Source organism: Pteropus medius, unplaced genomic scaffold (assembly GCF_902729225.1).
Source record: "Pteropus medius unplaced genomic scaffold, Ma_sr-lr_union100, whole genome shotgun sequence".
NCBI lineage: Eukaryota > Metazoa > Chordata > Mammalia > Chiroptera > Pteropodidae > Pteropus > Pteropus medius.
The window spans coordinates 17,292,939-17,309,356 of NW_024349519.1; the positions used below are offsets into that span (position 1 = coordinate 17,292,939).

General features: G+C 32.7%; 1 protein-coding gene across 1 annotated transcript in view; it reads right to left on the minus strand.

Annotated features, from left to right (window-relative positions):
- Nucleotides 1–740: 740 nt before the first annotated feature.
- SLCO1C1 (solute carrier organic anion transporter family member 1C1) overlaps nucleotides 741–16,418 on the minus strand; it is a 47,030-nt gene continuing 31,352 nt past the window's right edge. Inside the window, 5 exon segments of the mRNA XM_039882550.1 lie at nucleotides 741–1,549; nucleotides 3,043–3,160; nucleotides 7,742–7,806; nucleotides 10,017–10,201; nucleotides 12,653–12,818. Coding sequence (XP_039738484.1) covers nucleotides 1,327–1,549; nucleotides 3,043–3,160; nucleotides 7,742–7,806; nucleotides 10,017–10,201; nucleotides 12,653–12,818 — 757 coding nt within the window. The 3' untranslated portion in view covers nucleotides 741–1,326.

Here is a 16,418-nt window from a genome sequence, read left to right on the forward strand (position 1 = left end):
TCACATAAAAGAAAAATTAAAAGGCTATAAACCATTTTGTTTGCACTACTTGATTCTTCCACTGTGTGAGTAAGGCTACTATATTTTTGAGCTGAACCTTTTTGTTGGATTTAGGTTCCAAGACACACCTCAAGTTTGAAGTACTGTTTGAAGTACCCTGTTTATTGTTCTGTTTGTTCTAACGGCTGCTTAGAATTGTGGTACAATTCCAAGACTTCCCTGGGATGAAGTCCACCTTAAGTCTGCTTCTCTTGAGAGGGCCAGGCCCTCTTGTGCAGCTGTGGTAGAAGAAGAAACACATAGTACATAATAGAGCTGATGATTAAAGATGATGAGCTGTAGCTAGTCATAGGAGCACCGGGAAGCCAGTGAAGAGGAAATAAATGCCTGGCTTGACTTTTTCAGTCGCAGAGAAAGAGAGAGCTGTCTAGCAGGCTGTACAAGCAGCAGCCCTCTACCCAGAAACCCTTAGGCACTGCGATGGATGCCAGAGAGAACACTAAAGGAAACCAAGTCCATCACTCAACCTCTGCATTCCTATTATAACACCTAAGTTTATTACCAACTTTCAGAAATTCAACTTTCAAATATGTTATAGGATAACATCACGTGCATAAGTCTGGAGCTGCTTACATACATTAAAACATTGGCAGTATTGTTTTTAATATTTTTTAATCCATTGAATTCATAAAAGACAATAAAGCGTGTTATTAATTTTATTATTTTACAACCATGGTCACTTAAAATGTCACACATAAAGCACATGTAATGAATGGTAGAAGAGCTAATAATCCAAAATTCAAATCAGTTGCCACTATCTATTTCTATATCCATTATTGTATTTTAATAAAAAGGAGAAGTTTAAAAAAAGATCTTCCTCTCCATATTCTGACTCCATCCTTACATCATCAAGGTGATATTTGAAAGAGGTCATGATATGGTTTAATTTTTTAAGAGTATTCTCTTATCCTCAGTAAGTATCTCAGTTTAAAAATTACTTTACTCATAGCCTTTAGACTATGTGGACAATTGTTCTACTAGGAATAACAGCTGATATGTCAATGAACACAAGGCAAAATTAAGCAGAATGAGTAAATAATATAAAAGATTTGTATATAAATTAATAAATTTAAGGTTAACTTTATCATCTATATCTTCTATAACAATTAATTGTATTTATCAGGTGTATTATCTAATACCTAAGATCAAAAACAAAGTAGAAATGTTTTGAAAGGATAAAGAATTTGCACATTTATAACCTTTTGATTAAAATTTGTTTACAGAATTTCCAGAAATTAGCAAAGATGTCTTCAAGTCCTCGTTTTTCTAAAGCTGTGTCTCCTTGCCTGGCCAGTTGTTGGGTTGTAGCAAATGATCACTTGTAGTACAATTTTCCTTTTTGATTCTTGTAGACACCATTGTTCTTTCTCTCTTGGTTCTGAAGCTTCTATGTTTTGAAACATAATTTTTCTTTAAAGTGAAAAGTACTGCAATATTTAGGAAAATGGACATTATGCCCAGCATCATAGTTAGTCCCAGATATATGTGTCTAAAAGAAGAGAGAATCCAACTTTAAATAAAATGTGTAAGGAAGGTAATAACGTCACTCAATAAATATCAATACCAATGAAATCCATCAATATCATGAGGATGATTTTCTTTAAGAATGCAGATAAGTGGCTCTAAGTCCTTTCTATGAACATTTGACAGATTTTTGAAGGAAGTATGCTTAATAGGGTAATTTTTTAGCAGTACCGTCATTTTTAGTTACTACTAATTACATAATCAATTCCATTCTCTCTGTGAATTAGTCCCTTCGACCAGATGACCTAATTCCTGTTTGCCCAAAAGTCCCAGCTTATGCTGGCATTGTCCTAGTATAATTTTTAATAGTGTCCCCTTTAACTCTCAAAAGTGTTAATGATAAATCATATGGTTACTTGCCCAAATTCACTTCTACAGAAAAACTGCAAGAAGCAATGTTAAAGGGGAATCAGAGCTCTCTGTGGAATAGAATGACTCAAGAATAAACTGGAGGCTTAAATCAGTTTCTTCCATGAGAAGCCTTTAGTTCTACATTCTTTTGTAAGACAGGAAGGTTTGGAAGGACAGGTTGCATGATTCATTCTCATCACCTTGTACACACACTCACAACCTCTGATTAAGTAATATTGTCTTTAGATTAAAGTGAATTACAGCCCTAGCAAATGTGAATGAAGTGTGAATTCTACTCACAGATCAGGTCCCTTTCAAAGACCAAAATAAATTTCTCACATAACTTCAAAGCCTATTAAATCAAACAAACTTATTTAACATGATTGGCTGAATTCGCATCCAACTTCCAATTTACAGGGCTCAGCACCAAGTCTATTTCTCTAGAAAATGCTCAGATTGTAAATCTAAAAAAATTCTTGCTTTTAAGTTGTTGAAGCATAGCTTTAAGCAATAAGGGGACTAAGTGATGAATTGAACTGAATGATAGCATAGTGAAAAAGCCATGTCCTTCAGCCCCGTACACACTCACACTCACAGAGAAAACCTTTTACTTTTATGCATTTCAAGTACTGGAATAATTGAACATCAGTTTGGCAATAAAAGCCGAATAGATTTAGAGCCAAATCCAACTCTTGCCCAGGGGGATTATATCTGACGTAAATGGGACAGTTTGGCTCAGTTTAAAAAAGAATAGAAATAAACCCAAAATGTGACCTAAATTTAAATGCTTCTGAGTTTCAGGGGATTGCTCATTTGTATGCATAACCTTTCAAAATTCTACTCTATTCTGGAATCTCATGTCATATTTTTTAAAAAATGATCATTCATTTAAAATGCAAGTCAAGATTAGGAATAGGGAAAAATGAAAAATATAGCCAAATAATCAAATGATAACAGAAGTATTCTATAAAACAGAACACACTCATGGATTAGATTATCCTTTTCCTTACAAGCAGTGAAACTACATGACGAATTATTAGTGTCCATTGCATTGTGCAAACCTAGGATGTGGTAGCAGTGAGATGCAGAATAAGTTTGATACGGTACCTAAAAGTGTTTGAATCATATAATCTGCAGGATCCTCTAGTTCCACATCTCTTAAATCCCCATTTAAGGCATGAAGTATCAATCAAAACTCCAAAATATACAGGAGCTGGGATGCCTGCTGTGAGATAAACAAATAATTGCTACTAAAAATATATGTACATCTTTTTGGTTATCCTATAATGAATGATTATCTGGAACCACTTACTTTCACTCCAAAAATTTTTGCTTCAGAGATAACTGGGCATCTATAGGAGCTCAGAATATGCCCCTCCAGAATATGCTTCTAGTGTAAAGACTCTTTTGAGCTGATTATTTTGAGAAACAGGAGAAGCTCTGAAGACAGGGCGTAAGTTTATTTTCTGTAAGGGAGATTTGCATTTGTAAGGAAATCTCCATTTGTAAGGGTGTCTCCCTCTGTACCAGGAAGAGAAAGATTCCATATTCAAGAAAGAACTAGTTGATTTTATTTTGTATAAAATCCCATGAACAAGTAGAGCAAATAGATAAATATATCTAACAATCAATTTGGATTAAAAGAGACCAGACTTGTGATTACTGGAGGTGATGGGTGGGGTGGGGGTGTGGGGAATTGGACGAAGGTGGTCAAAGGTACAAACTTCCAATTGTAAGTAAATAGTACTAAGGATTTAATATACAACATTATGTCTATAGATTGCACTGATATATGATATATAGGAAAGTTGTTAAAAAGGTAATTCCTGAGTTCTCATCATTAGGAAAAATTTATTTTTCCTTTTTTCTTGTTTCTTTTCATTGTATCTGTATGAGAAGTTGCAGATTAGCTGAACCTATTGTGGTAATCATTTCACAATATATGCAAATCAAACCATCACGGTGTACATTTTAAACTTAGACAGTGATGTGTGTCATTTATTTCTTAATAAAATTGAGAAAAAATCCATATTCAAACTCTTCCGAATGTCTTCGAGAGACACTGAGTGACACAGTTTTAGACACTGGTTTGTTCTAATCAAGATTCATACTCGGTAAACATATTACATTTAGTTAATGGCTCTCTCCCCAACATTTTTCCATACTGATGATATTTGAAGTAAGATATTTGTCCTGTAGAAAGTGCCTCAGTCTAAATTTGACTCGTTGCTTCTTTACAACATAGTTTTTAATTTGTTCTCCTAGTCTCCATATTTCCAATAACCTGGTAGTCAGCTCTTGGATACACTCAGGTTCAATTCAAGAAGACAGGTGGTTCTGTGTGTCCTGCTTGTTACTCTTAGTAATGTTAAAATGGATCTGAGGCTCAGACTATACCTTCCATTAATGAAGTTTTCATCAACTTTCACTTTTAGCAGATGTTTATGAAGTTGCAAAACAGAAATTTTAAAAATCATATTATTCCTTGTGTACAAATTATTTAGAATTTTTCCATAAATATTTTCCTTCATGATTATTTGGTTACTTTGAAATATAGTTAATGGAAGAAAGGCAAGACAAATAGTCAACTCCTTCCCTTCATTAATTTTAAGAATAATGAGTTGGTGTTCTAGGCTCTCCCAAATTATTTAAGTACCATTATGAATTCATGTCTTTATATATAGTCAATGTATTTCAATACAATACAGCTATTATTATTTATTATTATTAAATTTTCAAATTATCTCACCTTAGACCAAGCTCCTCAAATTGGTCTTGTGTTCTTTTGACATATCCCTATTAGCCTCTGATAGCTTTCTTACTTTCAGCACAAAAAGTTGTCCCATAATCATCTTATGCATTTTCTACCCTAGACCTTGAATGGGTCATTTCTCCCAGGTGCTTTGGTTCCATTACTGAGAAATGATAATTGCAGATCATATACTGAGTGTGCTATAGGTGCCCATTTCTCCTGAGTTATACAGATTCTAGATTTTTCAGGAGACAGAGATATAAAATACAATTATTTAAAAATAAAACTATATAAGCTCACATATAATTAAAAATGGGTTTTACTTAAATTACTTTTTGTTATACTTTTATCATTTTTCTGTTATGCTGAAAATATTGATTCCTAATGATAGCAATATCTCATTTGCTTAATCTTAAAATATACAATAGTGTCAGCATAAGGATGCCAAAGTTAATATTAATAAAATATAAAATATAGTGAAACTATAGAGATTTGGTAATAACTCTATCTTTTTAAGTCATTGAAAGATTTTTCCTGTATGGTTATGCCACTTATATGATATACAGCTAGTTTAAATTTGTTTTAAGAATTTCTTTGTTCTTTTAACTTAATTTTTAAAAATTATATAAAACCTCACATGATTTCACATTAAAAGTTACATTTACAGCTTCATTTCCATCCTATCCTCTATTTTCTCTTTTCTTTCTTCTCTAACAGGTAAACTTTTTAAAAAAAATAATTAGTTTTTAGTTTACACTTCTATTGTTTCTGTTTTTAAATAAGAACAAATACCTTTGATTGTGTGTATAATATTTCTATTTTTCCATACTTACACCAAATGCATCATACTATAAACACTATTCTACATTTTGCTTCCCTTTGCGTTAATAGCATATTCTAGAGATCTTTGGTATTATAGACTGAATTGTGTCCCTCTAAAATTTTATACATTGAAGCCCTAACTCCCAGTGTGACTGCATGTGGAGACAGAGTCATTAAGGAGATGATTAAGGTTAAATAAAGTCATAAGTGTGAGGCCCTAATCAGATAGGACTAGTGTCCTTATAAGAAAGGAAAAAGCAGCAGAGATCTCTGTATTTCATACTCCATGTGTACACATAGGAAAGGCCATGTGGGGGGGCACAGTGAGAAGATGGCCATCAATAAGCCAGACACCAACCCGGTCATCACATTGATCTTCATCTTCTCAGTCTTCAGAAGTATGAGAAAATTACTTTCTGTCATGTGAGCCTCCCAGTGCATGCTGTTCTGTTTTGGCAGCTAGAGCTGACCAATTAATTTGGTAACACTAGAGAGAGATTTTTCCCTATTCATCCTTACAGTTACTTATTATTTCATTGTGTGAGTTTACTATAGTTTATTCAATCAATCTCATACTGATGGACATTTAGACTGCTTCCAGTCTTTTGCTATTATAAATAAGGCCGCAGTGATTGACATCCATAAAATTAGAATTATTTCATACTTTCACTAATGAATTTTTGGCATCAATCCCTAGAAGTAGGGTGGCTAGGTCAGAAGATAAATCTATATGTAATTTTGTTAGTTTTTGCTAGATAGCCCTCCCCAGAAATAGTATCATTTTCTCAATAGCAATGTAAAAGCATAACTATTTTTCCATATACTGGAAACAGCATTTGATAATTTGCCAATCTGATAAGTAAGAATCAGCATGTCAGTGTAGATTTAGTTTGTACTCTTATTATAAGAGAATTTGACCATCTTTTTATACATGAAGAGGCGTTTACATTTATTTTTCCATGAAATGATTGTCCATACCTTTACATATTTTTCTATTTATTGTTGGTTTTTTCATTCTCAATACTTAGGATCTCTCTCTATAATACGGATATTAGCCACTTGTCTATCATAAAAATTGCAAAAAAAATTTTCCCAGTTTGTATTTACCTTTTTTTGATATTTGCTTTATGATATTTACCTTTAGCCTTACAATATTTTTGCCGTTTTCAAGTAGATTTTTATTTTTTATAGAATCAATTTTATGAATCATTTCTTTTACTCAAAAATTTTTTTCACATTGTAGGTTCACATCTGTATTGCCAGAGGGAGGTAGGTACAGAGACCAGTTCTAGCTAGGGGCATACTTCAGGCTCAGTAATCTGACATTTTTCTAGATAACTTCATTTTTATATTATAGAATTATAATTCTATAAAAAAGCTGGCCATGATGGCATAAATTTACATTTTTGTTGTTTCCCCAGTTTTATCAGGGTCATGTTATATTTTCATATGTACCTATTTATATCGAGATCTTTGTAAACCAATTTTATTTTCAGATTTTTTTTAAAGCGCAGAGTTTCTTTTTTTTTTCCTCTGGTAGTTCTTTTTGGTTAAATTACAAAAGAACACTTGTAATTATTTTATTTTATTCTTCATAATATCAGTTTTTTAAGGAATAGAAACTTTATCTGACTCATTCGCTCTATTTCTTATGGGTTTTAATTAAGACATATTGAAAAATCTGGTAGTCAGAAAAAGCATTCCAATTACATTTTTAAAAATCATCTACCCAAATTCATACTGCTTTGATTGTTTAAATGATCTGACTTTTCTACCAAAATGAGATATCAGACCATTGAGAGTAGCTCAAAAGAATTTCTTTTATTTTAATAATTGAAAAAATTATATTTAGGTTTCGGTCTTTTTAATCTATTCTTTATTTTCTCTTTCCTTTCAGAGGGCTCTCCCATAATAGCAATGGATTTTTTGACAATAGACCAATGCTAGAAGAGACAAGATTGTTAAACAAAAAATATTATTACTCTCACAAAATTACTGTATTATAACATGAGTACAGTATTAGCTCTCAATAAATATTTCTGGAATAAAAGAAGGGAGAAGTCAGGAAAAAAGGGAGGGGAAGAGGAAATGAAGGAAAGATGAAAATAAAAATAATAGGGACCTAACCGCCTACATCATTTAGTTATACATAATAACTCTGTAAAATATTTAGGGAAGTATTCAAAATACATTTGTGATGGCTACCATACTTAAAACATAGATTATACTCACCAAGAACTCTTATTGCTAAAGTGTAGATACCCAGGGCAAAAGACTTAAGTTGTGGCTTAATGCATCTGAAAACAACAAAAGCACTATTATACACATACTCATATATATTATTTATTTATATATATATATATATATTTTCCATTAAAGCAAATAGTAATATTAGTGATAATCCACTTAATACATGTGGACGTTAGAATTCAGGTAGCTTTTATGGAGAACCCACTCATGTCCTAACTGTGGAAAGGCAAATTATGTAAAATTAAATGTGATGAATGCATCAAGGAGTTTACACTTAATATTTCTAGAAGATAAATCACCCTTACATAACATCATATTCAAAAAGTGTTGGGTAAAGTAAAATTATAAGTTTAACTAGCAAAATAACAAAGACTCAAAGGAAAAAAAATTTTTTTTCTAAGAAATTGCAATAATTTGAGGCAACAATAAAAGATTAATAACCTATAACTAGTTTTTGTGGTTTTCATCTGAAGTCATAGGACCCCATTGACCTGAGTTGATAAAATCACAATCACTGTGGCATACTAAGTGCTTTTGCTAAACAGCGGAGACCTGAATTTTCCAGCCAAGTGCAAGAATGCCTAACAAGAACATCCTTAATATGACTGTATAGCTTTAATTCATTGGCCTATAGATTTTAATAGTAATGATAATAATGATATATGATAACTGTTGAGTATTAATCATGGTTCTTCTTAGGTATAATATCATTTATCTCCACTTTAAAAGAGGCAAAAATCACAATTTTTTTCTTCAATCCTATGACATCAAAATACAGCAAGCATGGTTCATTGGAGGGACTGGTGGTGAGGAAAATTCTTCCTCTAGTAGACTGTTTATTCGTTTGGCCCAGGTAACCACTTGACACAGTATAAGGGGATGTTGAAGAAATAGCCACCCATGAAGAACAGCCCTGGTCTGAGAACTCTGGGGCAGTGTTTTTCCATCTTTTCAATCCTATACTCCCATTTGAAAATACAAATATCTCATGTTCTCCTTAAACTCCTTTAAAAAAAAAAAAAAGGATTTGTGGATGTTAGGTACTATTTTTTTATCTTTCCTAATCAATTTCCATAATATAAACTGTAGGATATTAAGGATGTATATAATACTTTTGATTAATTTCAATTTAGAAAAACTTAATATTCATTCTTCAATATATTAATTTAAAAGTCACCTAATCCAGCTCATAAAAGATTAATTTCCAATAAAATTTGATTTTTATGTTTAATAATTTTATTAAAATGTATAATATTTTAGGTTATTCTTATTAATTGTATAATAGTAATATTTGCAAGACTAATTCAATTGGAAAAACATTTTATCACTGAGAATACTGGTTATAAAATTAACATTTTAAAATTTGAATTTATATACTGTTTTATAGAGATCTATGATAGGAGAGTCAATAAAAATGTTCAGGCACAAGTTATATTGTAATAGAAGAAAAACCTATAGGGAAGTTAAATAAAGATATAAGTTCAGGGGAAGAAAGAAATATGTAACATTTTTGACTATTAAAGTTCTTTTTATATAATTTTACATTTAAAAGAGTGTCCAACATTTAAAATCATTATATTTTTTAATGTAAATATTTACAATATACTGGAAATCAATGCTTAGTTACTATTTACACTTACGATAACAAATCTTTAGATGTCTACTTAATTTGCAAAGGGGTACACAGTATTAAAAATTCTTTGAGGATTTTATAGGCAAAAATGTTTGGAGTCATTAACACCATATTTATGGATTAGGATCCTCAATTGATTTGAAAGCCATTAATACCCATATACACACATACGCAGATAATTCCAGTCCAAGCAAGAATAATTTGGAAAAAGTAATAACCTACATATCAAAGTAATAAATACAAACCATTGTGGCATTAGATGAAATTTAAAGAGTCTTATAAGTTGTTTCATCCAAGTTCAGTGAAATCATGTTTAATTCTAAAACACATTTAGTCTATACTGGTTAATATTATCACCAGCATTAGAAATAGCACCTTGTATTTTTTGAGTGGCTATAGTGATGTAGGCACTGACATTTCTTTCTAGACCAATGGTCTGCAAATATTTTTAACTAGAAAAACTTCAACCACATTTTAGTGTTAAAACCTAAAGTGGGAAAAGTATAAAAGTGGAACAAAGATGTAGGACAAGTTTCCTGAGAGAGACATAAGAAACTGTGATGATTCTGTAGAATAGAATTTGAAATCTTATCTTAAAATTGAGATGAGAGCATCAGTGTTTACCTCAGAAGCAATATATATCCAGGTATGCCACCTAGGGATAAAGTATAGGACGTGATGACTGATATTACAAGGAAATACAAAAACATTTTGGAACATCCATTGTCTTTTTGACATCTGCCCACCATGCCTGAGGAATTTCCTGATATAGAGGTGGCAGTTCCCACACAGGTGCAGTTATAAAATATCTGTAAGGAAAAAATCAATTATTGAGGTAAACTTTACATAAAATTAAAGATAAATATTTATTTTAAAAGACTTTGCAGTATTCATTATATAAATAATAAGGAAAATATTATTTTATTTTTCTGTTAGAATATAGCAAACAAAGCAAAATATAGAGATAACTTTATTATCCAAATAGCAGATGGCTGGTCTACAAACAGATCCTACAGAACAGTCTCCCAGCAAATAATACCAAATCCACTCGTGCCTTATTTCCTCTGCTGCTTCCAAGCCTAAACTACCATTATTTCTTGCCTTGATTATGCTATGTCTTCATGCTCAACTTATTTCTACTCTTATCCAGTTATCGTATTTCTCATACACAGTAATTAAAGTGAGCCTTGAGAAATGCAGTCACATTGCATCACTATTCTCAACCTTCCAATGGTTTCTTGTATAAAGTCCAAAATCCTTAAAGTGTCTTATATACTATTCATGGGGTAGCTTTTGGATCCTGCTCAGAACTGATTGCTCAGTGATTTCTTCGCGTTCCCTCTGCTTCAGCCACACACATGGGTTCCCATTGTGCCCTTGCTGTTTTCTCTGCTGGGCTGTTCTAGACAGCTACATGGCTTCCACACACACTTCAGGTCTTTGCTCAGATATTTCATTAAAGAGAGTTTCCATGGCTACTCATTCAAAATAATATCTCCATCTCTCAACTCCTTCATCCTCACTTCTCTTTTCCTCATAATGCTTGTTGCTACCTATCGGATTATATAATTATTTATGTTTAAACAATATATCCCCACTAGGATGTAACCTCTGTCGGAAAATTTCTGTTTGTTATTGTTGTTTAGTCTCTCATTTTAGGCCCTCGATAACAATTTTTTAAATACATGGGCACAATTTAAGGATATGACAGAATTTATAGTGGTTATTAGAAAAAATACACTGATAAATGAAACTCAATTAAATCTTGGACAGAGAGACAACTTTTTATAATCTCTCATAGTTTAGTTCTATAAATTTCATGTATGAATGTGTATATATAATGAGTTATCATTTTCATTGCAAAAGAGTTGTGAAGTTTTAGATAAATAATGAACTAAAACTGGCATTTCCTTTTCAAGGAAGAGTAGTAATATAGGTTTTTGTGTGTGTGTGCTTTTTTTATTTTTCCCTAATGTCAGGTAAAGAGCTTTTGAATCTTGACTCTGCCTCTCACTGCATATGTGAGTTTAGGCAAGTCCCTTGTATTTCGGTGCCTCAGTTCTCACATGAGAAAAATAAGTAAAATAATATTCATTTACTCTAAATGCAATTTTGTTTTTAAAGCACCTCTTTTAGCCCCTGGCATGCAATGTATTCAATAAATGAATAAATGAGGCTCTAGTTAAGAAAAACCTTCAAGCAGTTTAGCAAAAGGGTAGTGGCGAAAAGCTAAAAAGAAAAAAAAAAGAAGAAAAGAAAAAGAAACAAAAAGAAGAGAGAAAGGAAAGAAAGATGAAAAAGGAGAGAGGGTGAAAACTCAGACTTCAGATGGGTGAGGAGTCTTATTCACTGTTGCTAGAGACCAATCTTTTCTGTTCTGAATAAAATGTCAAAATAACAATAAACGAAGAAAATCAAGTGTTACTCTGTGTCTGCAGAAATGTTTGTCTAATCATTCTTATATTGTTGAGAAGCATGTGTAAATATATGTGTGGTTTCATTTTCTGCCCTCTACCACTGTCAAATACAGACAGATCTCATTAGCTGTAAGTACAAAGCAGTCTGACCACTGCTTTTTACACAGAGAATATGAGGAAGAATCTATGTTTAGGACAAGAATGTAAATGTGTGATTAGAGGGATGAGTTTGTTAATAATTGTTGTACATCATATCTTTTACAATTGATTTTCTACTTATATTTCCAACTTCACCTTACACTTCCATCCTACAGAAATCCTTCATTCCAGCTACCTACTCTTTATTATACAAATTGGCTCGATTTCTCAGGAAGAACTGTCCTAGAACCATCAACTTCCTTAACATCAGATAGATTCCTGACCCTGGGTCTAGATCTTTTGGTCTAGACTTCCTAACACTGGTCTTTATTTTTTCTGTCTCTAATACTATCAAGGACTACTGGTCTTGGAGTTAGGAAACATGAATTTCGATGCAGATCTTATATGATCTTATGACTGAGACTCTCTCATTCCTTAAAAGCAAAATGAGAGAACTAGACAACATAACTACAAAGCTCCTCCAGCCTGTTCCATGATTCTAATTCTCAGCCTGGTTCTTTCGAAAACTCTAGTTCCACTAGTGATGGTTATATTTCCTGTCTCCACACAAAAGAACAAGGACAGAGTAAGAGCCAGGGCTCCTACCAGTGTCATCTGCTTCTGGGTTGGTCCCTGAACCCACACTGAGTTGTGGAGTTACATATTACAGCAGGCCCAGGGGCACACACTTTAGAGATATCTTACAATAGTCTTTCCACTCCTGGTGGAGTTTTGACAACCAGCAAGACAAGCCGATGCATACGTGATTCCATTTGCACCACACATGGGTTCCCATTTTGTCTCTGAACATTTGCATCTTGAGTTGCAATCTGAAAAGAGAGCTCGTTCATGATAAGAGACAGGTTTGGTTCTGAAAAGAAATGTAACAGTATAAAATATTACCTCTTAGCAGGCAGCACCCTAATATTTTCAAAAATCAATGTTCTTGAGTGATATAAATGACACTGCCAACAAAGTTTTCCTTTTGGAAACACAATTGTCATTAGAAATGTCAACTTCTGATCATTAAATGTGAATTTACTAATAAACAACTCTCTCTTGAAAATTATCTTTAGAGGTTTACGACTTCACATAATATCCTATTCCTGGCTTAAGGGCTTTTACTAATGTCTATTTCTAGAATCTCAATACATTACTATGTAAAGATGTATAAAAATGGATAACAAGGCAGAAAAATAAACTTTCAGAGCTACTTTCAGAGCTATTTATGGCATTACTTTTAAAGCATTGCAGATATTGTGTGTGTGTGTTTAAATTTCCTTCAAAATTGTCTGAGCATCAGTGAAATGGGCATCGTTGATGGTGTGATGACAGAAAAACATTGCCAAGCAGTCAACATTATTTCAATAAATTTTCAATGCCTGTAGGAGCTATATATCTTATTTGTGTATGTCTTACTAATAAATGCATTGCCAGTTCATTTAACTTTTCTCTTTCCCACATATTCCCCCACTGTATGGAGCCCTTCAATATCTTATATTATCCTCTTTGACTCTATTGCACATGCTTTTTAAAATGATTTATTCATTCATTTGTTCAAACACAAAAATGTATTGGAACCTTGCTTTGGGAGGAGAGAAGATGCTTACAAACATGGAGGAAAAAATATCTGCCCTCAAGAAGCTGGCTTTTTAAAAAACAATTAATTTTACCTAATTTTGGTTGTCTTCTTTTTTTCTCTCCCTCTTTTGTTCCATCTCATTCTCTTTTATCTTCTCCCTTCATCTCTTCCAGAATTTCTTTTTTCTTTCTGTTTCTTCCTGTCATCTGAATTGCCTAATCCTTCTATTTTTATTCTCCTTGCACTATCCATATGCCGTTTTTATTTTAAGGGTCACTTAGTGATATACAATGGTCTATATATTCTATCTGCTCTTTATTTGCTATCCATTGTCCATTCATAATTCATTTATTTCTCTTCCATTTTGAACTTAATTTTTATTCCCTATTCCCATTTTTTACAAAGGTATTTGAGAGACCTACAATAACGACAACAACAACAACAACAACAAAATACTTTGTTATGTCCACTCAGTGAGGGCAGAAACTATTTGTTTTATTCACTTTTGTATCCCCAGCACCAAGAATAATTCCAAGAATGTAATAGCTTAAGAAATAAGATTGCTTGTAAATCAAGGAATTGAAGAAAAATGGTATTCTATTTTGGTGAAAGAATCACTCATTTTGGCCCCTCCTTCTGAGAGGTATTTCCTATAAAAATTGCAATAATAATTTCTTAACTGATGTAATATTTCATCTAGTAGAACTGCTATGGATTTGGGTACCTTAGAAGTCAAAACAAAAGACCACTGAGGTGTCTTCAAATAGAATAAAAAGATATTTAACCAGATCACCTGGGAAGTCACATAGGAATAGTCTCTTCCACAAAGCATTAATTGTTAACTGAGACTGTTTGGTAGTATCTGAAAGTGTATAAATATGCCTTTTAAAGCCTAGAACCAGGCCACTATGGATACTGTAGGCTGAGATAATAAAAGATTAGAGCTAAAAGAAATTTTGGAGGTGATCCTGGGCAATTACTCATTTAGCAGATCAGGATAGTCAGGTCCAAAGTGGACAGATAATTTGCTCAAATTCACTATGTTTATCACAATGACAAAAAACAACCCTTCCAGGTCTCTGGATTCTAAATTTGTGACTCTCACATCAGACTTATTCTCATTATTGCAGAAGAAAGGTTTCCTCTACTACCATATCTAAGGCTTCTCTACAATGTTCCTATTGAACACCCAGAATTAAAACAGCCTTGTGGAACAAAGCAACTCAGGATAATTCCTCAGGAATATGTTGTATTTTACAAAACCAACTATTTTATATTACTGAGGTAAGTTAAACTGATCACCTCTGGCAATCTCAAAGCAGAAGTTAGTTGTATACACATTTTATGAAGGATGTGTTGACAGTGGAGTTGTTACTTAAATTTTTAATTATAAGATGAGTTTTATCAAATATGCCAGAATATTTATACACAAATGCAGTCAGACTGAGAGAGAAGAGGTTTTCCCAGTGGTGCTGTGATTTCTTTTAGCTGCTTCCAGTAGCAAAGCTATTTTTAAGGGCTAAAGAAGAGTTTTAGAATGATTTAAACAATGATAGCATTATTGCAATCCAGCCATAGTCTTTCAAAGTGAGTGCTTTCAAGGGCTAATATTTACTCAATGAGTATACTATCTTTTATTCCTTTAAAAATATTTAATTTTTTATTATGTGAGTATATTTTCAATGTGAAACTCAAGTTTGCTGTTGCTGCCTGTTTATGTGTTTGCTTTTGGCTTAGCAATAGCATGATGTTATAGAAAGAATGTTATACTTTAGGAAGCTAACTGACCTTTCTAAACAGTTTCCTTTAAAAAAAGGTAACAAAACTTACCTCATAAAGGTGCTCTAAAGATACAAGTGAGATAATGAAATTTAAGGTGTTTTGTAAGTTGCAAAATACAAAGTACTTTACTACTATCCATCTACCATGAGGATAATAGGGACAGTTAAAGATAATACAATGCTTCTACTCTCTCCAGAAATGTCTTTCTATTTCTGTTTATAACTAATGTTTTTTTTTTTTTAAATCTACATTGCTGTTACCAAGGCAATGCTACACTAAGCTAACAGTGCTGTGATAACATCCAGAAGCAATGGTATATAAACTCTGTGTTCATTGATTTTCCTGGATATTTTAGATAAAAAAAAGTATAAATGATATTCACTTAACAGCAGGAGAAACCCAGTTAATGAAGTTGATGAAGGCTGGACTATGGAGACAAGACAGATAGATAAGCTTGGAAGAAAACGTAGGAAGGAAGCTGGAGAGCAAGCCATAAGAAGAGCAGCTGAACTGGCAGGAAACAGAATGTAACGTTAGGAGCGTTGGCCTTTGAGCCACAGGCAGTTTCAATCAGTCAGACAGATGCAGTCAAGGAAGTCACCCTGGCATAAAATAGTGGCTCAATACTTTTTTTTTTAAAACCAGCAATGTAGTTAGGTGGATGTATAAAGAGAGCTGTCTCTGGGAACTCATGTTCAGAGATGCAGTGATGGCAAGAACTCTTGAAGGGAAGGAGCAAAGTAATTTCTTCAAGATCTATGTAGCCTTGTATTAAGAGTCATAGATTCTACTTCTTGGTATTTATCTGAAGAAAACGAAAACACTTATTTGAAAAGATATATGTACCCTTATGTGTATGGTAGTATTATTTATAATAGCCAAGATATGACAGCAATCTAGGTGTCCAATGATTGATGAATGGAGAACGATGGTGTATATATATGTATACACACACACACATTCATACATACATACACACACATACATACTAGGGAATATTACTGAGTAATAAAAAAAAGAAAGAAACTTGCCATTTACGACAACATAGATAGACCTAGAGGGTATTATGCCAAGCGAAATAAGTCAGACAGAGAAAGACAAATACCA